Below are 27,237 nucleotides of genomic sequence, written 5' to 3' on the forward strand. Positions count from 1 at the left end.
GGAAATCGCTGCTTCTGGCCTGACTCTGTTTTTTTTTTTATCGAGGCTGGTGATGAACAGGAACATTCACAGTGACATGACCTGCTGGGCTGTGCAGGCTGCTGTTTATTTGGTTGTTTTTTTTTTCCAGTGTGATGCTGGTTTTGCATGTCCTGTACACTTTTGGGTTAAAATTACTTGATGGTGCATGTTGGTTCGGTGAGTGGAAAGGTCAGTATTTGCAAAATATTTTTAGTTTGCTTTCATTATTTGTTCATAAAACAGTGGCTGGGTTTCAAAGTAACACTGAGTCCTTCTCCATGGATGCTGGTGAGGAAAATGTGTATTGTTTGAGTTTTCCTGTGGTCTCCATGAATTTGTATGTTTGCAGAATTTGTGCTTTTCGTTTATGGGCAATTTATTGCTTTGGCCTTCCAGGGGTGTTCTTTGTGTGCATATGGAACCTATTACACATGATTTGTAGATCCTTTGTAGATTTAAAAAACAGTGAAGAATGAGATTTCACAATATAGGAACTATGACCTAAACGAAAACACCCTAAAAATTTGAAAACTGTTTGTCTTCCTAAAAGTGGAAATGCCTGAATGGTTTGTAAACAGTGCAGGCTGTAGGGGTTTTAACTAAAGAAAATGAGATATTCAGCTGCTAAGCTGAGGTTTTGGGTTTCTGCAAAACCTCATAATGACTGTGATCAACTTCTCCTCTTTGTGACCACTGAGGAATCTTAGACGTTGGAGTCATGTGGTTCCATCATAAGATTCAGGAAGGAGGGTTCACAGAACCCCTGCTTTTCCAGGCCGCTGTTTTTGTTGCCAGGATAGAAGGACATGCTGTGGGAAGGTCTTGTGGTAAACCCACTGTGCAGGACGGTGAGATCTACAGAGCCTTGAAAGCTGAGACTAATGGACTTTATCCTTGATACAGATAAGCTGGATCTCAGAGGGGGAGGAGGTGGATGACGTGCAATAGCTTTCAAAGAATATTCTTTAAAACAGTAATCTCCTGGTCTGCTTCAATAATTCGGTTTTAGCAACTTCCTTGGTCTTGGTACAACTTTCCCTCATAGCCCCTTTGTCCCCTTTGCCTCTCCTCCAATTCTCTGCCAGCCGTAACAACCCTAAACCACTTTCCCTTGTATTTCAGAGGCTTTCCTGAAGATATGGGACATTCCTTGTTTCAGTCTTCTCTTCCAAGATCTTCATATGCTGTGTAGTTGTTAGCACCAGTGTCTTTGAGGACCTCGATGCCTCTGGAGAGTACTATAAGGTAAAAAATAACAACATTATTTGTTGTTCCGTATCTGCAGTGACAAAGATTTTAAAAAATATTCACCCAAGAATTTTGAGATACCCTCTACAGATCTTTTTTGCTCTTGGAATTTGGTCTCACCTTTCTTTCCATGTGCTTGGGAACATGAGTGTAAGGGATTTAATTAGCTCATGCCCAAAAGAAGCTCTGTGTCTGCATTTAGGGACCCAGGACACGGCAAGAGTCCATGGGAGCGGATACTTACAAATACAGCAGGTTTAGCCCTAGGTCACTGCTTGGTCCCTCCTAATCCCGTCTTGTGGCTTGTGCGTTTTGGTCCTGGCAGGTTTTGAGTTTTTGTTATGGTTGTAAGTCTGCCTGAGGATGCTGGGATCTGTGTTCAAGGCCTGTTATGTGTGATGACACTTGGAGTAGATATTCCTTGGTCCCTTCTGAACTGTATCTATTATGTGATTGAGTCCAGTCTCCTCCTGTCACAAGACACAACTTGGGAACAGCTTATTCTTCCACCATCATGGAGAGATGCGTAGCCCTGATCAAAGGAAGTATATACTTATAAAGGCTAAAGGGAACCCAGCAAAGTATAAACTGCTTTGATTCATCAGCGTTATGCCTTCTGATGTTCTGATTGTCTGAGAGGACATAGACATCTACCTGGAGCCTGGATGAAAGCAGCCCTTTCTTGTAAAGTCGAGGGCCTTACTAGGACACTGTATACCTAGAATTTCACTTTGTAGCTCCCCTTATATGCTCAGCATTTGCTGTGCCATTCTTGTTGTTCTGTCATGACTCTGAGGCACATCTGGAATTAGCAATGTTCATGGCTTCTTAATACTTCTGTGCCACTTATCTCCCGCTTGGCATTTTCCTATTTCTCAAATGCATTTTTAGTATCTTTCTACTTACCAGAAATCAAATGACATTCTGAGATTTGCAGTGCAAAAAAAAACCCTTTTCAGAATTTGCAGTTACAGACCTGTTCTGATGAACAGAAGTAAGTGCTTGCTTATTCTATATATCCTATATGCAGATGAGAATTACTTGGGATGGGAGTCAGGCTAAAGGAATCCCTGTCCAGTCCTCATTACCACTTCTGAACTCCTGTGAACTCACGCTTTTTCCTCACTTGCCCACTTTTTGGGAAGCTTCATCCAGCCAGCCCCAGTAATTATAGAATCATAGAATTATAGAATGGATTGGGTTGGAAGAGACCTTAAAGATCATCTAGTTCCAACCCCCCTGCCATGCACATGGACACCTTCCACTAGACCAGGTTGCTCAAAGCTTCATCCAACCTGGCCTTAAACACTGCCAGGGAGGGGGCAGCCACAGCTTCTCTGGGCATCCTGTGCCAGTGTCTCACCACCCTCACAGTCAAGAATTTCTTCCTAATATCTAATCTAATTCTACCCTCTTTCAGTTTAAAACCATTCCCCCTCGTCCTATCACTACTTGCCCTTGTAAAAAGCCCCTCTCCCGCTTCCCTGTAGGCCCCCTTCAGGTACTGGAAGGCTGCTAGAAGGTTTCCCCGAAGCCTTCTCTTCTCCAGGCTGAACACCCCCAACTCTCTCAGCCTGTCTTCATAGGAGAGGTGCTCCAGCCCTCTGATCATCTTCATGGCCCTCCTCTGGACTCGTTCCAACAGCTCCATGTCCTTCTTCTGTTGGGGGCCCCAGAGCTGGACGCAACACTGCAGGTGGGGTCTCACGAGAGCAGAGTAGAGGGGCAGAATCACCTCCCTCAACCTGCTGGCCACACTTCTTTTGATGCAGCCCAGGATACGGTTGGCCTTCTGGGCTGCAAGCGCACATTGCCGGCTCATGTTGAGCTTCTCATCAACCATCACCCCCAAGTCCTTCTCCTCAGGGCTGCTCTCAATCCATTCTCCGCCCAGCCTGTATTTGTGCTTGGGATTGCCCTGACCCACATGCAGGACCTTGCACTTGGCTTTGTTGAATTTCATGCGGTTTGCACAGGCCCAGCTCTCAACCCTGTCAAGGTCCCTCTGGATGGCATCCCTGCCCTCCAGCGCGTCGACCACACCACACAGCTTGGTGTCATCAGCAAACTTGCTGAGGGTGCACTCAATCCCGCTGTCCATGTCGCCGACAAAGATGTTAAACTGGACCAGTCCCAATTCCCAAGGAATGCCACTCGTCACTGGTGTCCACTTGGACATTGAGCCGTTGACCGTAACTCTTTGAGTGTGACCATCCAGCCAATTCTTTATCCACTGAGTGGTCCATCCGTCAAGTCCATGTCTCTCCAATTTAGAGACAAGGAGGTAATGTGGGACAGTTTTGGAGTGTCTGACTCACAACAAAACATGAGTACAATAAAGTGTGTGGGTGAACAGTCTGATCGGGAGTGGTTTGAAAAGCAGCGTGGAGATGCATCAGAGCAGAGATGCAAGGGCCACATTATCACAGTTACAAAACAACAGAGTAATTCCCCAGTTGGATCACCTGACAACTGTCCTGTGTAGATGAAGATTTTCCTGAATGGAATCCAGTTTGTACCAGAGAAAAATCCTGAAAAAGCTATGTCAGAGAAGTGCAGGTTGGAATTAGATGGATACAGACAGCTCTTTGAGTTGGAAAACTGATGATGTTGAGGTTCCATTTTTATTTTGTAACCCAGAACACACAGAACTGTAAACAGAACTATTCCGTTGGAGGCAGTGGAAACTGTGAGATTGGTGCACACAATAGTTTATGAGGAAATAGTGTTTTTCATCTATTTTGGGGACACTCGTCAGACGTAGTTGTAGCTCTTGCAGAGGCTTTTGAATTGGTAATCTTACATCATGGGAGTGCCTGAGCAACACATACATAGATTTTCTTATTTAAAACATGAATTAGGACGGGAAGTTATAAATTGTGTTGCGCAACAAAACTCAGAGGGGCCTGCAGGAGACCTGCCACTGCTGCTGCTGACGTTGGGGGCACCACCGATGGGTACCGCTGCCCCTACTGCTGCTACTCACCGACACAAACGGGTGTGCGTTCACTTCAGCGTGCAAACACCGTGTGCCAGGATGGACGCTTCCCCCACGGCTGTTTGTAACTGGGAAAACGCCGACCCTCCCACCCGCCTCCAGACCCGTCCCGGTCGCTGGATGGTTTTAGGAGCGCGCTGCCCGCTGCCCGCTGCCCGCTGCCCCTGCCTGCCCGAGCTCCGGAGCCCCTCACCGCTACCCGCCGCTCCCGCACACGCCCTGAGCCCTCCCGCCTCTCACACTCCGCGCCGGGCACGCTCGGACGGCGGGAGGAAACGGTGCCAAGACCCCCGGGGGAAGCGCTCCGCCGGGCAGCACCGCGCGGGGAACTGGCGGGGGCCCTCCGCTAAAGCCAGCCCTGCCCGGGGGAGGGCAGCAGCACCCCCCGCACGGTCGGGGAGGAATGGGGGTGTGGGGGATGCCGGCGGGCAGCCCCGGCGCCTCCCGGTGCCCCTTAGCCGCGGCAGCCCCCGGGTGGGGGCGGGCGGCCCCCTCCTCTCCCCTCCCCGGCCTCCCCGCCCCTGCCCCGCATTGGCTGCGGGCGGCTGACGGGCAGCTGGGGAGGCCCCTGTCAGCCGGCCGCGGAGGGGCATGCCTGCACTGGGGGTCCGGCCGCGCCGGGGAGCGGGGCCGTGCCGAGCTGAGCCGTGCCGTGGGGTGCTGAACCGAACCGAGCCGAGCCGAGCCGAGCCGTGCCGAGGGGTGCTGAACCGAGCCCAGCCGCGCCAGTGCCGCCATGGGCGTAGAGATCGAGACCATCTCTCCGGGAGACGGTACGGGACCGCGGGGGGAGCAGCCCTGCAGCATGGGGGCGGGGGCGCCCGCGTCCGACCGGCGACCCGACCCGGCGGGTGTCGCACGGGGCTCCGAGACCGGGGAGAGCCGCCGGCCCCGCCGCCGGGCGGAGGAGGGAGCGCGGGGCGCCGGTGCGGGGAGGCGGCGGGGTACAGCCGGGAAGGCACGGCCGCCCCCGCGCCCCCCACCCCCGCGGGCACGTACCCCCAGTGCGGGAGAGCGGGAGCGGGGCGAGGCGGCCGTCCGGGGTCCCGGCGGGGGCGGCGGAGGAAGCCGGCGGCTCCCCGGTCGGTCGCGCCGCGGCTGCCGGCGGCAGCAGCAGCAGCAGCAGGGGCGGCGAGGGGGCTGGGGATTTTGCTCTGGCATCCGCTGACAGCTGCACAAACCCGAGCGCGGGGCAGCCGGCCGGGCGCGGGGGGCAGTGGCGGGGCCGGGCGCGTCCCGGGGCCGGGGCGCTCGGCCGGGAGCGCGCCCTGCAGCAAACTTTCCCCGGTTCCTCACGCAGCCTCGCCGGGGGCCACCGGCCGTTTGTGTCAGCATCCCGCCCGGCCGGGCCGCTGCCTCCTCCCGCTCCAGCATGGGATGCTGGCGAGGGCTGGGGTGCAGCCCGGGTGGCGATAACCCCTGCTTGGCCCGGGCTGGCCTTTCCAGAGCCAGTCCGTGTTGTTCGGCTCTTCTGTGGCGTTATAACATCGTTGCATAAGCTTTTTTGTTTGTTTGTTTTTAAGGGGACATCATTCTAACATACAGCCATGTATATCTATATAATAGGCCAGATTCATCCTTGGCTGATACACAACTGTAAATAATTTGTTCAAGTCGATCTCAGCTTAACTTTCTTGGCCCAGTGTCTTTTCTTTCTTGGTGTATGCTTTTAAATTGTCTTCTCCCTCTGTGCTGTTTAGCTCTGGGGATCAAATTCTTCTCTTGGTTCCACAGATGTAAAAGCAGAATACTTATGTGGGTATAAGTGACATTGCTGGGCTGAGAGCAGAAAGAAGGGTGGAACTTACTTAACCTCGTAATAGTACTTTCTAGCTATTAAATATATCAAGACTGCCTTTGTAAGCAATATGCTATTCCAAATAAGGTTATATGGAATAGTTGTCTTGGTTGCAAGAGAACCAAAATCAAAATCAGCTGGCTTTAAACAGTGTCTTAAAACCACAGCTAGTCAGTGGTCTTGAGCATCTCTGCTTTTAATTCAGCTTTGATGTGATGTTATACTCACACAGCAGAATATGTGTCAGTAAGGTCTGATACTCCTTTTCTCAGATCTCTGTATAATAGTGCATCGTTTGAATAATACCGGTTTTACCAAGGGTAGGATTCATCTCACATAACTTTTCTCAGGTTAGGTGGCTAGTCTAAAGCAGTCTTCTAGTTTTTTTCTGTAGTCATCTCCAGAGAATAATTCATCTTGCCTCTCTCTGAATAGGCTGGGCTTCTCTCAAAGCACTCCTAATTCTCTACTGTCAATAGGGGAAGCCCAGGAGACTGGCATATGATAATTGCCTGTGTTTTAGATGGCTAAAGTTAAAGGAGATTAATCCCACTTTAGGGTTACAGTGGTGCCCTGACTGGATACCTATTGTACCGCGCTTTGTGCAGCCCACAGCTAGAGATATTGCAGCCAAATACAAGGCTGTTCGGACGGTGCTTGGAAGCACCATCTCCTCAATTTCATATTATAAATCTCGGTTCATCATATTAGCCTGCTCACCTGCCATTTACTGCTCGTGGTGGTTTTGGCATATAAGCCCTAAGTACGTAGCTTATGTGTTGCTTGATGTTTTATACCCTGCGATGCACCCTGTAATGCATAAGTTATCATGTTAATTCAGAAAGCCAACTAAGATCTGAGCCTCAGTTTCTATCTGAATCCCCAGTTTCTAGCTTTCTGGCAAGAATGTTCCTTAATAATTGGTCTCCTTCATACTTATAAGTTCTTCTGAGCCTGGGCCCTCCCCTGGCCAACATTAGTTGAGAAATCAAGGTTAGATGTTTTAATATGCCATTGACACCTAATTGAGCCTGGAAAATCTTCCTCTAGCTTTTAGTGCCTTTGGCAGTACCTAGAACAGGTAAAATGGAAATGGTAATTTCATTTTCCAGTGGCAAGAAAATCATTTAAGCCTTCTTTTCCTTTCAGTATGAAAATTTTAGGAGGCTCTTACAAGAACTCAGTGTGTCACTGCTTTACTGTTGATGCTAAAAAATTAAACTGCCTTTGTATGTGAAAATTTTTTTAAAACCCTTCTCGGCTAATTAAAGATGCCCTTGTTAGAGCTGTCTTGAGTGAAAGGCATTAGAAATGTGAATACAAATGGAATTTTTTCACAATGTCAGACTAAGACTTTATTTGAAAAATTATAACAAAAACATTCTCAGAATTTTAAGGTTATAATCCGTGAAGTTTTGACAGTCCTTTTGCACTTACAGAATGTAAGTGCATATATAATGCCCACATATGTAGGGAAAATTACATAAGAAAAATATTATTTGGTCTAACAACTAAATAGGAGCCAAGCTGGGGCCTTCCACCATGAACCATACCCATTCCTGTCTTGCATATTAGTGATTTGATAAAGCATAGTCAACACAAATCTCAGTCTGGCATTTGCCTCTCAAAAGATAAACCTGCCTAGCCACACAGATTAATCAGAAAGAATAAAAGAATAACCTTTTATGATTTTAACAGGACGGACATTTCCAAAGAAGGGTCAGACGTGTGTGGTGCACTACACAGGTAAGGCATGCTCTGAATATTCTCGACACCAACTGCCTTGCGTTCAAGAGTGATTTGCCATTTCAAATGTGTTTGTTGTGTTGTTGGCTTTGTTCTGTCACTCATCATCCATTTGATTATATTCTGATGGGTTTCCTGAATATTTCACTTTAGCTGGGCAGTTCAGGCTACAGTAACATTCAATGGTGAGAGGTTAACAGATGAAGCTGTGGACCTGATTCTTTAAGCCATTATAGTGGCTAATGAAATCAAACATGAAACACTGAAAATGCTGGGTTTATATTTTTCCAGCTTCTGATCTCAATACAGATAGTTAACGATTGTATATATCTGAAAAGCACGTATCTATGTATTGGCAGTAAAATTCATTCCAGATTGAAAAGATCAATGCAAGGTCTATTTAACATCTGCTTTATGGACTTGTATGAATCTTCAGTGGCGAGTTGGTTAACGGACCTGTTTATGCTGCACCTTTGTGCAGAGGGAAAATGTCCTTTAAATCAGTTTGTAATGTTATGTTTTGTATATAGTTATGTAAATTGTCAAAAGAATGCAAAGACCTGTGTAGTCCGAGTCCCCAGCTGGGAAGTTCACACCAAGAGCTGCCATTTTACATAGTCTTTTCCTTAAGAAAACAAAATGTAGGTGATGCGGGGATTGACAGCTACTGATCTGGGCCTAGATTTGTGAGGTAATGTTCTCCTCTAGCATTCGGTATTATAGGAGAGGTAACTGTTGCTTTCTTTCAGTTTTGTACTTCTGTAGCTTACAGCTGGAGCAACGTGGGAACATTTTCCAGTAAATACAACTAATGAAGTAAATCTGTTTGTATTTTCAAGAAGCTTTGTGATATAGTTTCAATAATATCACTCTTCAGAAGGTTATATGGGAGTTAGTGCACTGGCTTGGGTTATAGGATGTCTGGGTTTAAGCTCTTATATGTTTGCATATTCAGAGTATTTTGATCTGATAAGGATTTCCAGTTTGAATTAGAAGTTAAACACATGGGTCTCCCATGCCAGTCTCAGCTCTTACAGACGTTCCTCTGTAACTTAGATCTGAAAATAGATGTTTTGAAACTATTTTTGTGAAGATGCTGAAAGATGTGTTTCTCTTGCAGTCCAAACTTCAAAAGTTTTTATGAAATAAAGTTGTCACCTCCCACCCCTGGTTAGGTTGAGATAAATTTAAATGACAGAACTGAAATAGGCAAAAAAATTTGAGGCCGATGGCTCCCACAAAGCAGAGTTTTGCTGGATGACTTCAGAGAGAGTGTGAATGGTAAATGTGGTAAGATAACAAGATGCTGCATGCTCTTATTGATATTGGATACCATCTTAGATGAGGCTATCGTAAGCTGGCTTTGACATAAAAGACTTTATGAAAACTCATTAAATCAATCTCCAGCATAAACTGTGCTTCCTCCATATATCTTGCTATTGGTGCCATGCAACCTCTCTAACTCCCAAATTAGAACAGATATCAGAAAAAGCTCATCGTCTCAGTTTCAGTGCTGTTGCAACGTCTAAGCAGTCTTTGATGGTAATATTTTTAAAGCCCACGGTTAGTGGATAAAGTGTTTTCTTCCAGTGGTCTGTAAAGCATGTGGGAAAGATGACATATGAATGTCAAGTTTTAATTTAAAACTATTTTATCTGAATACAATATAACTTTTTATTCTGATGGGATTCCAGATATGTGTGGGATTCATCTTGAAATGATCTCTGTCGTATATGATCTTCTTAGGCCTCACTGTACTTAATGCTTATCCTCACCACACTCCTGTGAGCCTGGCTTTAGGAAGTGGGTAGCTCGGTTAGAGATGTCTGCAGAGATATCCAGAACATCTGTCTTGTCACCTAAAATGGGAGTTAGGAAAAATTAAGACACCTAGGTGCAAGGAAATGATCCAGAAATCCTGCTTTCCAGAGCTGCTTAATATTGGGAGCATGTAAAGCTCACAAATTGTATCCATGTTCAGCCTATGTGTCACTCTTGGGCTATGCACAGATACCTGTAGGGAGGTGTTGTAGCCTGGGAAGTGAGGGAACCATCCACTGACTGGACTCCACCGAGATCTGGAGATCATTTGGATCCCCAGAAAAGCCTAACCTCACTGGAGTGCTCTGAGCACAGCTCTGATTCCAGCATCAAGCCCAGCAGACTCAGCCACTTTCAGTCAAAAGCATGGCCTGTGGGAGCCCACTTTATGTATAATGACCAAACTGTTGTTTCAGACATGGCACACTGATGCTCAGTTGCCTTTTCCAACAGAAGAGGGTCATAGCTCTGTTTGCCACACCCTTAACTGCAACCATTACATTCCTGGGGAGGAGAAAGCTGAAATTTCCTGCTCCCTCCAGTTTAGCTTGGGCCATTCAGCAGTGAAGACTGCAAGAGCCATGGGCAAGAAAAGGAGCAGGCAAGAGGGTGAGTAATTGGTTCAGACACTCATGCAGGAGTATTGAAGGAGTTGTCTTCCGGTCCCTGTCTTCAGGGATTAATTTTATACTTGTGTTTTTTTTTTTTTAATCCAAGGATTTTCCCATACGGTGGTCCCTAGTCTTGACAGCTTGGTAGGCCATGGAACTTCTTGCTGTCACCCTTCCCCTCTCATACCAATGCACACACTATGTGGTGATGCAGCTCCTTAGCACAAACATGGTTGATTCCATTATTTCCTGAAGGGATAGTTCTTTTTGTGCATGCATAGAAAAACATTGTCTGTCCACGAATTATTCATGTCTCAAGAGTTTCCAGCAAGGAGGAGGAGGAGACTAGAAGGGGCTTGCTTCTGCCAGAGCAAGTTAATGAATTTTTAAGGAGACTCAAATGAGGAGTGGACTGTGGTCTCAATTTTGTCTTACTTCTCTGTCTTGCCTTCCCTCTTCAGGAGTCTCATACTTGTGCATTTACCATGGGATGGGGAGTGATGCCAGAGAGCATAAACAGGAAGGGACTGCTGGCACTAGGGGAGTAAAAAGCCTGTAGCTTGCTTCTGAAGCGTCTTTGGGAAAAAGGTTTTCAGGGGCAAGCTGTCTGCATGAGTTGTCCTGGCAGTCCATGCAGAAGAAGTCCAGAGAGGACCAAAGGCTGGTACCCTAGATATTTGGCAGAACTTTAAGAGTCTTGTCTGTTCATCCTCTAGGATCTTACAATTCATGCATTGCCAAGGTAGGGATTCAGCAGGGTAGTTTCCAGTCTGATGACCCTACATGTTCCAGAGAAGTGGGAAAAGAAAACTGGAATCTCCTGAAGGTGAAGGAGAACTGTGATCAGGTTCTACACTTCTGTCAGTGCTGCAGTTATGAGGCTGTTATATGTGGCAGCTTTGCGTCTTTCTCTCCTTGTTCAACTAGATGCACAGTCTCAGGAGCAGACTTTGTGGGCTGATTCCCAAATGCACTGTGATGCCTTAATAGAATCGTAGAATCATAGAATCGTTTCGGTTGGAAAGGACCTTTAAGATCATCGAGTCCAACCATTAACCTAACACTACCAAGTCCACCCCTAAACAATATCCCTAAGCACCACATCTACTCATCTTTTAAATACCTCCAGGGATGGTGACTCCACCACTTCCCTGGGCAGCCTATTCCACTGCTTGATAACCCTTTCAATGAAGAAATTTTTCCTGATATCCAATCTAAACCTCTCCTGGTGCAACTTGAGGCCATTTCCTCTCGTCAGACCTAAGTTCCAGTGGCAGCAGGAGTTAAGGTACAACCTCACTAGGGAACACTTTAGAAAGAACCTCTTAGTTTAAGCAATTTTTTTTTTTTTTTTTCCCTAAGGAGTAGTTCTTGGCTGCTTTACGACTAGAGCAGGATTTTTGGATTACCCTTCAGAAGTATCTATTTGCCCTTTCTGACTACGTAAGATGCCTTAGTGCCTAACTTTGGCACTGTAAATCACCTGCTAATTTTTCAGCTTTGACAGCCTGAGTTAAGTACACAAATAGATGCTGCAGATCATTGCAGAAGATTAGATAGGAGGACTGTGACAGAACATGAAACCGAGTCCTGATCTTAGTATATGATGGAAGAATGTGGTTAGATTCCCGTCTTTGCTAAAAAATATAACAGATACAATAATTTCTTCTTATCATCAAGCATCCATGTTGTGTCTCAGAAGTTACCTGACACAATATTAAAGTAATGGCATTAATAGATGATGTAGTGCATTGGCACCGAAATGCATTTCCAGCAGCAATGGTTTCTGTCATGTTTTTGTCAGAGATTTCATTGAGCAAGCTTCTGAAAGCCTTTGGCAATCTGCTTTCTCCTTCTGTTTTCCATCTGCAAAATGATAGTTGTACTTTGTCTGCCTCATGTGGATAGATTGCAAGCAATTTGGGATATGAACTGCCTCCTTCTTCATGCCTAATGTAATGGCATCCTAATCTGGATGGGGTCTTCAGGTTACATTGTAGTACTGATAGTAATACAGTAAACAAGTAAAGTAAACAAGTTACTAATTGTCATTAGTCCTGAAGTGTATCAACAGAATTGAGGCATTTTCTGCTCTTTTGTTTCCTGTGATTTAAATTGGTTGACTCTGACAACAGGAATTAGCAGTGCAGAATTTTCAAAGATTTATGAAGGTGATACGAAATGTGACTTTCAGTTAGAAATGCCCCCAAACAAAACCTTTGCTGAGGTTGTGTATGCTCTGTCTGGAGACTGTGGGGTAAAACCTGTGCTCTGGGAAGCTGAATCCCATTCCTGGCCCTCCAACTGGGTGACGGCATGCCCTCAAACAAGCTTTGTGAATACTGGTCCCAAACCTGCTCTTAATAGTGAAAGGGCAGGTTTTTTTCCAAGTTATTCAGAGCTGACATTCTCTTGTGCTGTCCCATATAGCTTGTAGCAGAGCTGGATTCTTAACCTCTTCAGCTTTCTCCTTGGCCACCTGTAAATCCGTGATAATAATACAATTACCCTTTTTAAGGAACTGATGATGTTCAGTATTTGTAGCATGCTGGAACAGACTTGTTTGAGTGAGACTATAAAGACACATTAAATCATTAATTACTTATTAAAGTGGACTTCTATCAGAGAAGGTTTTCTATAGACTTTTTAGGCTAGGGCAATGGCCACAAAATTGCACTGAATACGTTGTGAATGGAGTAGAGTAGAGTAGAGTAGAGTAGAGTAGAGTAGAGTAGAGTAGAGTAGAGTAGAATAGAATAATTTCAGTTGGAAGGGACCTACGACGATCATCTAGTCCAACTGCCTGACCAAGTCAGGGCTCACTAAAAGTCAAAGCATGTTCTTAAGGGCATTTTCCAAATGCCTCTTTAACACTGGCAGGCTTGGGGCAACGACCACCTCGCTAGGAAGCCTGTTCCAGTATTTGACCGCCCTCTTGGTAAAGAAATGCTTCCTAATGTCCAGTATAAACCTCCCCTGGTGCAGCTTTGAGCTGTTCAAACATTTCATGTCTCAGGATCCCAGCGGGAAGAGATCAGCACCTCCCTCTCCACTTCAGTATTTAAATACTGAGAAGTTGATTTTTAATTTTTTTTAAAATGCTTGAAGTGAAATTCCCTATTGAAATAAATGAATACTACTCCGTTTATTTCAGCTGAGCTGAACAAATTCATTCCATTTTGGGAAGAAGGCCTTTATTTACAGCAGAACAAATGATTAATTATTCTTTTCCTACTGATCTGAGGACAAACTCATATCATCTTCTTTTCCCGTATACTACCAAAATTACTTTATATTGTTTCTTTAGGTTTGGCAGTGATGTAGTGTTGAGAGTTATGGTTGTGTCTGTGAAGCTGAAAGCCTTTTTTTTACCTTTGTTTTATAACAAAAGTGTACTGTATAGATGCAGATTAACAGTAATTTATAGAATATGCTTGATTGATCATTATTAAAAAAGCGTTTTCCATTTAACACAATACAAATATAATGCAATTCCCTTGAAATAACTCTTGCCAAAAAGAGAACAGATCTGCCTGTTTTTCTTGGATCAGAATCAACCCAGTCTTAAGCGTATGTAGTAATAGCCAGAGATTTGTCTATACTGACATACTCTCAAAAAGACTAACGTAAATTCAGAATAACTTTGCAGGGTGTCATATATTTGTCTCTGAGCCTCAGTATCTGCATGACTGGATGTACATTAGCTTCGTGTGAGAGCACTTTGTGCCAGGTTGAGTACAGAAGTATGTTATCTCTCTGGTCCCGCTCTCAGAAACATCTATACCACTTCAGTGGGGGCTGTGCATGTGTATCTGAGAGGAAAATTGAACTAAGTAAGGAATTTAATCAAAATTCTTTGTCTCCAGGAAGCTGTCTAGCTGGGTTTGGAAGAGGATAGTGAACACTGAAATTAGAGTTATCATTAATAAGAATTGTATTGTAATAGACATTATAATTGAGCCTTGAATTATAGCCAGCTAAATCTTGCTTACCTAGAAAGAACATAATCGTTTTATCGAGCGTATTCCCAAGATATATTATACCAAGAGAGTGTGATGTCTGTCCATCTTTTGGGGCCTTTTGATTTTCTATATTTTTTTACTTCCAGTAATCTCTTCAAATTGCCCTGTTTTGAAAGGATGAAAGCCTTTTACTTCTGCAGAGATCTTAGTGGCAGCTAAGCACTTAAAGCATCCTTTTTCTTTGGTGAATCGTAACTGCAAAAAGTAGTTTTAGTCCTCAGTGAAGAACGTGGTCTTTTGCTGCCCCTTCAGAAATTATTTGCAAGTCTTAAAATTCTCGATAAAAGGAGTAAAATTCTCATCTTTGCTTATTTAACGTAGATCGGTTACCTCTGGAAATATTTTAGTGGCGACTTCAGCCTGATAGTGATCAGAAGTCCAGAAGCAAAAGCTTGAGAAGAGATTTCTCCTACGCATTTTGCTGCCAACTTAGTGACTGATTTCAGGAATATTACTTGCTCTTCCATTTTTTAAATCTGACAGAAAAGGGGGCTGTGCCTCTCAACATTGTCATGAAATTAATGTTTGCCAGTACCGTGAGACTCGCTGTAAGAAGAGGCTATTGACACGAAAAAATGATTTGATGAATAAAAAAAGTTCAGAGATTTGTAAGAAAAAATGTAGCAGCTGCGGCAGCTCAATTAGTGAGTTTAAATTGAACATACCAGATTGTCGCCTGATGGAAAAGGATCAGCGTAATAAACTGTAGCCTCAAGTTTCCCAGTTGCTCCTCCTTTGCACTGAACACGGCGTTTCTGTGTACTGTGCCCATCTCTTTCACTGAAATTACTTGTGGTGTTAGATGCTATTTAATGTGGGTAAGTGAAACAGAAAAGGAGCTTGAAATTATCCAACAGCATTCTTCTTGGCAGCCTCTGCTGAGAAGTGATGGTTTGACTAAGAACTGGAAGTCTCTCCCCTTAAAGGTGATCCCCATGGCATTGAGGTGTTATTTGGACAGCTGCTAATATGCTTTGAGCAAAGAAAGGGAAGACTTCAGCATTGCCTGTAAACACTGACATATATTCATTTAGGAAAAAGACAGAATGAGTTTCTTGCAGAGTAAAGAAGATTATGAAGAGATTTCTTCAAGATAACATGCATGAGCCCTTTCTCCCCTGACAGAGATTTCTCTGTCAGCATGAAACGTGCTGAATGATTTGGTGACTGCTAGCTTCGATTTTGGAGAACCTGCCAACCTCTACAGGATTTCCTTTCACAGAGGGATTGTAGCGTCATGCTCCCTTCCTATTGTGCATAGAAATGAAACTGCTAGCAAATAATTAAACGTCCTACTCCTACCTCACAAAAGCCTTGAAGAAGTGGATTTCAAGATATTTAAAAAAAGTTCACAAAGCAGATTATGTAAAGTACCAGAAAACTAATAGCCTCTGTTCATCAAGTGCTTAAAAGCTCAGAATTGATCCAAAATAAACATTGACATCTTTTAGAAAATTAGATTGCGGTTTTCAAACAAAATATTTTTGCTGGGTCCTCTTTGTGCTTATTTTCAATGATCCCAGTGTGCCACTCCACCTACTTACAGCTCATACGTATATTTAAGGACTCGGACCTAAAAGGTTTGCATCAATTCTTGATCATTAGAATTCCAGGTCCTCACAAGAATGACATCGTTTTCTAATAATTTATTTAAATAATTCTATAAATTTTTATAGAATTCTATTTATATTATATAAAATTCTATTTATATTTTATAAAATTCTATTCTATTCTAATAATATTTAAAACAAAGAATTGCTGAAACAACTGTTGGAACTGGAGCTGCCTTGCGCCGTGAATGGTATTTGTTAGTGTAGGATGTACAAATGGTTACTACATCAGCTAAATGAGAAACTGTCAGCTGGCACCAGTGATAGGCTTGTCTCCCTTTATTGACAAAATAGAACTGACATCACCGTATTTACCTAATTAAGAAGTCTAAATTGAGAGCTTAGTTACCTTAGGCTATCTAAATAGTTAGGCTTTGGATACTCCTCTCTCTATTGATTAAATAAAGAACTTAATATGGTTACTAAGTCAGGCGACTCAGCTAGGCAGGGGTTGTGGAGGGAATAATATTTTCTTTATTAGACAACATGCGGTGTCACCTCTCTGCAGTGGGTACATGGCAGCCACATTCCAGGTGTGTTAGCCGAGCAGTTGCTGTGTGGCCAGAGATCTCTGCAGGCTTGTCATCTTCAGAGCTCAGTGGGTCGGTCCTAGTGCTGCAGTGATGCGCGAGGGAGCTCCTTGGGGCAGGGACCATTGCCAAGGAGCTCACACAGTGCCCGTCCTTTGGCGCTGGTAAGCAATTGAACGGGCGGCCTCGGAGGAAACGCGTACTGCTGCGGGAAGCAGCGATTCGGCGTTGGCGTGGGTTCTGCTGAGTCTTGCTGAACCAGTGCCAGGGGGCTGCCAGGGGGCTTTATATTGAAAGTGACATCTCTCAGTTGAGATATATTATTTAACTTTACTCAAGGGCATTGTAAATCTTACTTAATATTTTTTTTCACAAGACTGCTGCCTGCAGAAGTTTGTACTCCCTTGCATAGCACTTGGTGCGAGGGATCTTAAATGTTGTAACCGTGGTGTCATCAGGCAGAGCCAGTGGATCTTTGTAGCTGAGGCAGCAGCAGATCCATGCATCCAGGCAGTGTAGTCCTTTATCTCCCATCCAACATCCTGCATCTGCTAGAACTCAGTGTTACAGCAGTGGTTGTGAGGCACCTTTGACTTTTAGCTCTCCCTCTGTCTCTGCTTGTGGTATCCCGAGTCTGGTTTCCCCTTCCAGATCTTTTCCATTTAATCCTGCATAATTATTGGTTCTTAGTTGTCTTTTGCTGCTCTAAATCACTTCCCTTTGCACATTTAATGATGTGACTACCTTGATTTAGCAAGATTGTCTTCTTTTATTCTGTTCTCAGTGAGAAATGGAAGACTTTTGGTTTGGTAAGGGTGATTTCCTCCTGGACAGAGGAAAAGACCTGACACTTAATTAGTTCATTTTTCAATCTATGATTGCTACAAACAGTGCACTCCTTGATGCATTGGTTCTGTCTAGTTTTAAATGACCAAAGTGATAATGCTATTTTGCTACTTCCAAACCCATTGAAGTTGCTGCTGTTGCAATACTAAAAGTAGCAGCTTTCTGTTGAAATTCTTTACCCTGCATTAGGAAGGGAAAAAGCAAACCACAACACAAACAAGTGGTTGTTTGGAAATTACGCTGTAATACTATACAGGGATTGTAGTTATGGGAACTTACATTTTCATTCTCCCCTGTGGATAAATTTGTATTTATGCTATAAGGAGGGATTTCCAGGAAGAGAGAAGAGCCTCATACTTCAGGAGGTGAAATCTAGCCGTATCTAGGGCACATAAAACAGAAGATGAGTCATACAGTAGGCAAGTTCCTGAGGCATCGCCATGAAGTCTTGCCATTTCCAGTCTAGAATGTACCATTTTCAGCCTGAAGAATTGAAGTAAATTTTGTTGTTGTGAAAGCTGTAATTTGGTGGCAAAGCCTTTCCCATAAATTTTATTTTGAAGGTTGAGGATCTGAGACTGAAATTCATAGGCTAGGTGCCAACTCTATATCATAGAATCGCAGAATGGTTTGGGTTGGAAAGTACCTTTAAAGATCATGTAGTTCCAACCCCCCTGCCATGGACAGGGACACCTTCCACTAGATCAAGTTGCTCAAAGGCCCATCCAGCCTGGCCTTGAACACTTCCAATGATGGGGCATCCATAACTTCTCTAGGCAATCTGTTCCAGTGTCTCACCATGCTCATCGTAAAGAGTTTCTCCTATGCAATCTAAACTTACCCTCTTCCAGCTTAAAACTGTTGCCCCTTGTCCTTTCACTACAGGCCCTGGTAAAAGGTTTCTCTCTGTCTTTCTTATAAGCCCCCTTTATATAGTGAAAGGCTGCTAGAAGGTCTCCCCAGAGCCTTCTCTTCTCCAGGATGAACAATCCCAACTCTCTCAGCCTGTCTTCATAGGAGAGGTACTCCAGCCCTCTGATCATCTTCGTGGCCCTCCTCTGCACCCGCTCCAACAAGTCCATGTCTGTCTTGTCCTGGAGACCCCAGAGCTGGATGCAGTACTCCATCCAGGTGGGGGTCTCAAAAGAGCAGAGTAAAAAGGGAGAATCACCTATCTCAGTGTGCTGGCCACGCTTCTTTTTGTGCAGCCCAGAGTACAACTGGCTTTCTGGGCTGCGAGAGCACATTGCTGGCTCATGTCCAGCTTTTCATCCACCAGTATCCCCAGTCCCATCCACCAGTATTCAAGTCCTTCTCTGCAGGGCTGCTCTCAATCTATTCATTCCCCAGTCTATTGATACTGGGGATTGCCTTGAGCTAGGTGCAGGACCTTGCACTTGGCCTTGTTGAACTTCATGGGATTCTCATGGGCCCACTTCTCAAGCCTGCCAAGGTCTCTCCAGATTGCATCCCTTCCCTCAAGCGAATCAACCGCACCACTCAGCTTGGTGTCATCTGCAAACTTGCTGAGGGTGCACACAGTCCCACTGTCTATGTCATTAATAAAGATATTGAACAGACCCAATCCCAATATGGACCCTTGAGGGACACCACTTGTTACTGATCTTCATTTGGACATCAAGCTGTTGACCAGAACTCTTTGGATGCGGCTGTCTGGATTCAGCCAATTCCTTATCCATCACATAGTCCATCCATCAAACCCATACCTCTCCAATTTAGCAACAAGGACGTTGTGTGGGACCGTGTCAAAGGCCTTACAGAAGTCAAGATATATGACATCAGTTGCTCTTCCTTTATCCACCAATGCTGTCATTCCATCATAGAAGGCCATCAGGTTAGTCATATTGGTCTGAGCTAAAGTATTGTATATTAACCAAAATTTGTAGCAGTATTTAAAGTTGTGAATCTGAATTTTACAGCTCAGGCTTATCTTCAGTTGTGATCGGAATTAGTCTCACATGATTTCTGCCCATTTTCATTGTAAGGCAAAATTATTTTTTATTATTAGGAAGTTATTCTGTCTGACCCTACTGTAACCCTTTCTTGTCTTTCTTGCTTGAAGGTTGCACTACATGATGGTCACCCTACTACACAAGTGCAGCCACATTAGGAGCATTCAGCCATAGTTTGCAGTACCTCTGTACCTGACCACTATCCACGCACACTTGAATTACAGAGTAAAAGCAGAATTATGTGTAATCTTCTCTCATTCTGAAACTGTTCTGCTTTTTTCTGAAGGAAGCTGGAATGGTAATTACAAAGACTAACTTTAACCATGGGGGGAAAGTCTTCTTCAATGACATCTGTCATTCATGGAGAGGAACAATCTTTTCTGCAGTGTTTCTCTCCACTGACAAGAGCAGGAGATGCTCCTCTGTCACGCTGCATGTGTGACTAGCTCCCCACACCCTCCATGTGCCGCAGTGGCCAGCTGGCAGCAACTCTGGAAAAGCTACAGCTGCATCTGTTCCACCCTGCCAGGGAAGTTTCTGGAGTGCACAGACAGCCCCATCAATAGCTTTTGTTTTATGCTCTGCTTTAGATTTTCTTCTGCTGTCATTTGCACCTTGTCTTCAGTCAAAGAAGTAGCAGGGACAGGTTCACAGCTCTTCCTTAGGTCAGTCAGCAGTGCTTCTGCACGACACAGCTGAGGGCTATCATCTAATGTGGGTTGAGCCCATTTTGTCATGGCCAACCTTTTCCTGGCTGGAACTCAAAAGTCATGACCTTTTATATCTGAACGCTGGGGACTTCCAGAGCCTGTAACTATGAGAAGAGGTGTTGAAAGCACATTGGATCAGGATGGAAATGCCTCATTAAAAAGTGATCCTTACCTGTGCCATTAAGAGTTTTTCTGTGTGAAACCATTTATGTAGCTCATCTCCTTTTCAACATTTATTCAGATTCCTGGCTGGGAGTGTAGGAGTTTTAAATGCTTATGAGTCAAATGCAGATTCAGGGTTTATACACAATCATGAAGAACTGCCATCATTAATCCCCTGTGGACAACTTAAAAAGTTGAATGTGATCAAAGTGCTACACCCTTCATTGATAAATCCCTTTGGAAAGGGAACAGCATTGTTTACTCCCATTTAAAAGACAGGGAAATTCAGAAGGGAAGTGATTTGTCCAGGGAACACAGCAAGCCTCTGATAAAGCTGGGGGTAGAAATTCATGTGCTTTTAAAGTCCTTATCTGTTATATTTACCATTAGACTGTATCAACTCTATGGAAGAGCTGTTTCTTTTTTTCCAGACCTCAGAAGTGTTTTAACCTTTGAGAACAATTTAAATTACTATGAATGGTGGAAAATCATGAAGTACTTTAGTTGTTATTAGGTTTTCTGTCTTTCTCTAACCAGTCCTGATTTGATTGGTTATATAAGCATTGTAAACAGATTAAGGGCTCAATCCTTCCCTGCTGTAGAGAATAATAGGGGATTTGATTGTAAGAATTCATTTTATTTCAATAAAGTAAGTAAAGTTTGCGATACATTGATTCAGTAAAACTGCAGAGCCATTTCTGAAGTGCTTTACTAAGACTTGCTATCATAGCACATTCAAAGCTCCTCTTCAGATGCAGAAGTTTCTAAAGCCTTTGGGAAAATGATATCAAACAAAGTAGGCTGGACCTGAGAGAGCTTGTAGCTATAAACACAGGTGCCCGAGGTGATGGATAGCTGAGAAATGGTTTGCTTTGCAGAAAAAGAGCACTGAAATCTTGGGCTGGGATTTTTCCCTGAACGAGTGTGGGAAGAAACGTTGACTAACTGCAAAATTCCTCCATGCTGTAATGGAGTTATACAAGCTATAATCTTTCTATTATTCAGTCTGTCACTGTAGGACTGGCCCATTTGTAGACTACAAAGCATTTAAATGATGACAGCTGTATTAGGCAGTAAGGGACATGGTTAGCCATTGTGTTTATAGAGGGCAGGGAGATAAGAATAGCTCCCAGTCTTCAGTGCTTGCCACATTTACTTTAGATTTCGGACACCTCTGTATATATTGTGGACAAGTAGCTGTGTTGAAAAAGCAGGGGGTACTAGGGCAATAGTTATCGTAGCTCTTCTTTTTTCCTTGAGAAACTGATGTACAATACAGGCCAAGAGGGTGTCAGCTGATAAAAGTCAGGCAAGTGTGAAGTGTTTGCTGAATTTGATGTCAAGGAGCCTCCCAAGAGAAACCGGACGTTGTCCGGCAGCACCATGAATGAATGAATGAATATCCCCAACGTGCCCTTCCACTGCACCCTCCTGTTACTCTCTTACTACCTGTAAGAGCATGCTACTTCCTTTAGTTTTTCTTCAATACTTCAACAAGTTGTAATACACTCTTAGAAAAATTTTCTAGTTTGTTTGTTTAGTCATATGCAAGTTTTATTACAGTTTTCAGTGTCATTCGTCTTGCAGCTTCTAAGCATGTTCGAGCAGTACGTGAAAGGATGCAACTTGTTTTGTGATTGCATCGTCAGAGGATGAACCAGTGAAGAGTTTTAACACATCCAAAAGAACACGTGAGTGCAGCCCACATTTGAAAACGTTTCTTGTTCTGCACCATAACTTTCTCTTCATAGGCACCAGAGGTGCTATGACATGAATAAGTAGGGCTGAAACAGTGGGTGCAGGAACGCCTCCAGCTATTTCCTCCTGCCTTTGCACTGCTCTGTCCTGCACATAGAAATGTTGCAGTGGCTGCACTGTAAACTGGGCTGGAAATCTGACATGAATGAAAAACAAGTTGGGGAAGGAGGGAAGAAGTGGTTGTGAAGGACAGCAGGACATCAGGATGGAAATGCAGGGTGAAGGAAAGAGCAAAGCGACGCTTGTAATCCAGCACTGCTGCAGGTCCAGAGTTTTGCAGTGGTGTGGGGAACCAAGGTGTTAAGGTGGTTGTAGAGAAGAGAGAAGACTTGCCTGTGGGAATGAGGGGAAATGTTTATTTCTGTTTCCTTCTCACATTTCTGACCTGTCAAACCTCCCAATAGTGTACAGTGTGGGGACCCTCCCATAGCACGCTTTCAATCTCACTATTGCAATAATGTACTGGAACAACTTTCTCTTTTTAGCATGCTGTGTATATTTAATGCTGCTGTGGTGGGGACTGTTTAGTGGTGCTGTTATTTGTTTATATAAGTGATCTCAGAATAAATTTGTTTGACTTCTTTTTCCCCCAAAAAAATAAGACAAAAAAATTTCCTACTTAAACCTCTGGACTAAAGCACATTTTTGGCACACAGTTGTTTAGTGGGTGGGTGGACAATGATTTCTGGGCTGAGATTATGGTTCACAATGGGAGAATTTTACCTTGAGCAGGCAGACAAGGTGTCTATACATGGAGAAAGAATTATTGTTATTAGTATGTTTATTAATGCAGTGTACATGACTCTGTTTAAAGGAAGTATTGTTGCCCTTCTATGGAGTGATTGCAAATTTCAAGCCTTTATAATTAGCTTCTTATCAGAAAATAGATCAATGTCACTAGCCAAGGTAACTTCTGAACATGACTTGCATAAACCTGTCACTGAGCAGTATTCATTGGAACTGCATTTGTTCCTGATCAAGGAACAGTAACAACTTGGACGTGACAAGCCCTATCAGGATGTAATACTTAAAGACCCCCACCTTACTCTGAAATAGTGGCAGTGCTCACAAGATGATCCGCCTGCTTCCTCCTGCCAAAAAAAGAATCATGGCCCTTGGATTTAAAAGTCAAGAAGCTCTGTCTTGCTGAACCTTTCTTTTACTGCTTCTCGTGAAGCAGTGTTTGCTAATTTAGAAATGCTTCTTTTGGCTGAGTCGCGGGAGGACAGACTCGATGACTGCTCTTGAGTATGAGGAAGATACTTAGGACCTTTTTATAGTGAGAAGCCACAACTCGTGCTTAGTCTTCTACCTGCTCTTTGCAAAGAGCTGGGGTGACAACTTAGAAAAAAATGAAATCAGCATACCAAGTATTTTTCAACTGTAATGTGTATCCTATACAACAGAATATTGTATTAGCTTAAATATGGGATCAGCATTTATATATTTAAGGTGGATTAGTGTGGATTTTTACAATTTATTTTCCTGCTTCTGGATTTGCTTGAGTAAGACATCTCTAATACAGGTGTATGTGTGTGTGTCTACTCTTGACGTATAAAGATCTTGGATCATAACGTTAAAAACTTCAGGTCAAAGTGACTGGGTTTTTCTTAGTATTCAAAACATTTTAAAATGAATTCTGATTCCTTGTTTTTACTCAGTATTTGAGTTCTGAAATTTATTATGTTATATCATACCTTGTTCAGCCAGTCTCTCTCCTCTGTGGTTTTGGTCAGTAATAGTGGTAAAATTCTGATGAGGGCGGGGAGAGGAGAGGAGAGGAGAGGAGAGGAGAGGAGAGGAGAGAAGATTTCAGTTGGAATGGACCTATAACGATCATCTAGTCCAACTGCCTGACCACTTCAGGGCTGACCAAAAGTTAAAGCATGTTATTAAGGGCACTGTCCAAATGCCTCTTAAACACTGACAGACAATTTTGAGGTTATGGATAGCAAATGTTGTCAAGGTGGCTCTCCAGGAGTAGGTATACAGATGCCTAGACAATGTTTACAGACGATCATAAGGTTTTTCCATCATGAACTGCAAGGAATTTATAATACTTTGAATAAGAAACTAAAAAAGGTACAAACTAGACATGCCAGTGGATATAAGATTGTCTTTTTAAGTAGAGGACTTTCCAGTGGGCCTAACAGTGTTAGCCCCACTGTAAGTGACATTTTTATCAGTGGAGAAAGATATCAAGGTGATAAAAATTAACAACTAAATCCTAAATAAAGGGTCTCATCCCTTAGGTCATGGATACTGAGTAATAGGGATCACTGTGTAAAATGGTCACAAGTCAATAATACGTTTCAGTTTCTATAAAACTCCTTACAAAGACCTAGGTGGAAGAATGAAGAACAAGGCCTGTGCTTATAGATAAGAGGGCTTTGTCATGCGAAGCAGTGACTCTGAAAAAGATGTGGGGAGCGTGGTTGATTATCAAATGAACACGACCTCTGGAGCTGTTCTTTTGCCAAAAAGCTGACTGCAATCCATGAATATATAAACAGCAGCACTGAGGGAAGGGGAGGAAGTCCAGAGGCCTCACACTGCTATGGCTGTTTCAAAAATAGTGTGCTCAGTTATGTAGTCTACAATGCAGGAAAGAGACATGAGGGTGGCAGAAGTGCTGGGAAACCTTCCTGAACATAAAATGCTTAATTTATTCAACAGAGGTTAAGGGATGGTTTAGTACTTAAATGGAGAACAAAAAAATTGGTAGGACTACTCAATTGTTCTATTAGTTCACCAAGATACATTAAGATATCGTAACTGGAAAGTGAGATTTTACAAGTTCACATTAAAATAAGGAATACCGTTGAACTGGAGGTACTGTTTTATAAGTGAACACCAATCAATAATTGCAGTCAGTTCATCACCTGGAGAAATCTTTAAATCAGCTCTAATTCAAACAGGAATTATTTAGTGAAAATCCTACAGGCTGCATTAAAGTAGGAAGTCAGAGGAAGAGATTGCAAGGAACACTTCTGGCATATAAGTGCATTAATTATTAGTTTTGTCATGTATTTTGGAAGCTTTGGTTGCATTCTCGTTCAATGGTCTTTTCCTCATGTAGATTAGTCCTGGAGGCTTCAGATGTTTCCTGGGTTCATAGCTTTTAGAGTTGGGCTGACAATTAGTCTGACTGCCTGAATACCAAGATTTGAACTTGAATTTCCCTAGGTTTAGCCATGTCAATTATTTTTCTTCTATTGCATTTCATTTTCTGTGTGTCCATACCTTTGGTGTGTTTTCCTGTATAGATTTGGATGAAAACTGCAAAGTGGAGTCAATCAAAATGTTATCTGCTTTTCCAGCATTTTGGTTTTATGATGGTCAAATAAATATTCTGCTGCAGATGGAATTCACTGACATCAGAGGACAGTCAACATTTTGTAGGAGATGCTCCATATCATGAAAAATGAGCTCGTACAGAGCTCTGGAACCATTTATATCCACATGCATTCTGATTACCAGCTTGCATTGGATATCCTTAGAATTGGTCACTTCTCTAAAAAGTAATTGGAGCATTTTAAAAGGTGGTTAACAAAATGACTGATAAATTATGGAATGTAATATCACGTTTCACTCAAAGTCATTTTCCATACTTAGCCAGAGGCCTTAATTATAGAATCGTGGAATCATAGAATACTTCTGGTTGGAAGAGACCTTTAAGATCATCAGTTCCAACTGTTAACCCAGCACTGCCAAGTCCACCACTAAACCATGTCCCTAAGCACCACATCTACACAGCTTTTAAATACCTCCAGGGACGGTGACTCCACCACTTCCCTGGGCAGCCTGTTCCAATGTTTGATAACCCTTTCAGTGAAGAAATTTTTCCTGATATCCAATCTAAACCTCCCCTGGCACAACTTGAGGCCGTTTCCTCTTGTACTATCACTTGTTACCTGTGAGAAGAGACTGACCCCCACCTCGCTCCAACCTCCTTTCAGGTAGTTGTAGAGCGATAAGGACTCCCCTCAGCCTCCTTTTCTCCAGACTAAACAACCCCAGTTCCCTCAGCCGCTCCTCATAAGACTTGTGCTCTAGACCCTTCACCAGCTTCATTGCCCTTCTCTGGACTTGCTCCAGCACCTCGATGTCTTTCTTATAGTGAGGGGCCCAAAACTGAACATAGTATTCGAGGTGCAGCCTCACCAGTGCTGAGTACAAAGGGACGATCCCTGCCCTAGTCCTGCTGGCCACACTATTTCTGATACAAGCCAGGATGCCGTTGGCCTTCTTGGCCACCTGGGCACACTGCTGGCTCATATTCAGCTGTTTATTGACCAACACCCCCAGCTTCTTTTCCACCAGGCAACTTTCCAGCTACTCTCCCCCAGCCTGTAGTGCTGCATGGGTTTGTTGTGCCTCAGGTGCAGGACCTGACACTTGGCCGTGTTGAACCTCATACAGTTGGCCTTGGCGCATTGATCCAGCCTGTCCAGATCCCTCTGCAGAGCCTTCCTACCATCAGGCAGATCAACACTCCCACACAACTTGGTGTCATTCACGAACTTACTGAGGGTGCACTTGATCCCCTGGTCCAGATCATTGCCCCAACACTGAGCCCTGGGGAACACCAGTTGTGACCGGCCGCTAACTGGATTGTGTTTTTACACTGCTTTGGTTGATGTGATTTTTATTAGATAGTGCTTATTGCATATGAAAAACAAAATAGTTGCATTAAAACAGATAGGTATTTGACTTCAAGATAAGTCTTTGATGTGGGGATTACTGGGCAGAAACCTTTGATCGGTGCTGTGAATCTGACCAGATAGCTATAATAGCTCTTTCTACAAAAGTAGGTGAGTATTAGAAACCCCTAGCAGAAGACAGCAGTATCTACGAGACGGAAGCTTTCTGTTGTGATCTGCAATGCACAGAAACAGTTGCAGCTCAGAAGGATTGACAAGCCAGCGTGCTGTTCAGGGTAACACAAGCTGTTTGCATAAATCCCCTTGCAGTCATTGCATCTCATTTAATTGACATCCCACTAGTTTGCTTTTCTCTAAAAACTTTATTTGACTGAGTATTCCGGAAAACCCTGCATTATCAATTTAGTATGGGCAAAGCAAGTTTCTGCAGCAGCTATTTTCAGGAGCTAATGTTGGCCATTGGAAGCCCTGTCCCACCTTCAGCTCTGCCCTGTTTCAGCAGCATCGCTTGATTCTCCTTCTGCTGTGTGTTCCCACTCACAGGGCGCGCAGTTGTGCGGTTCTGTATGTTGCACACGCATCAGAACTGTGTTGTGTTACAAGAAAACCCTACGCTGGCGAGCAGCGTTCACAGTTTGTGCTTTACGCATACCTCAAGGACATCCGTGTATGGTAAAAATAAAAATAGCCACACTGGAAAGCACATGGAAAAATTCTCT

General features: G+C 43.6%; 1 protein-coding gene across 1 annotated transcript in view; it reads left to right on the forward strand.

The window, feature by feature from the left end:
• The first annotated feature begins 4,884 nt into the window (after positions 1-4,884).
• The window catches only part of FKBP1B (FKBP prolyl isomerase 1B), a 53,749-nt gene continuing 31,396 nt past the window's right edge, over positions 4,885-27,237 (forward strand). The window contains exons 1-2 of the mRNA XM_068411372.1: positions 4,885-5,040; positions 7,764-7,811. Coding sequence (XP_068267473.1) covers positions 5,004-5,040; positions 7,764-7,811 — 85 coding nt within the window. The 5' untranslated portion in view covers positions 4,885-5,003. The remainder of the gene's footprint in view (positions 5,041-7,763; positions 7,812-27,237) is intronic.

This window comes from Nyctibius grandis, chromosome 1, assembly GCF_013368605.1.
Source record: "Nyctibius grandis isolate bNycGra1 chromosome 1, bNycGra1.pri, whole genome shotgun sequence".
Classification (NCBI taxonomy): Eukaryota; Metazoa; Chordata; class Aves; order Nyctibiiformes; family Nyctibiidae; genus Nyctibius; species Nyctibius grandis.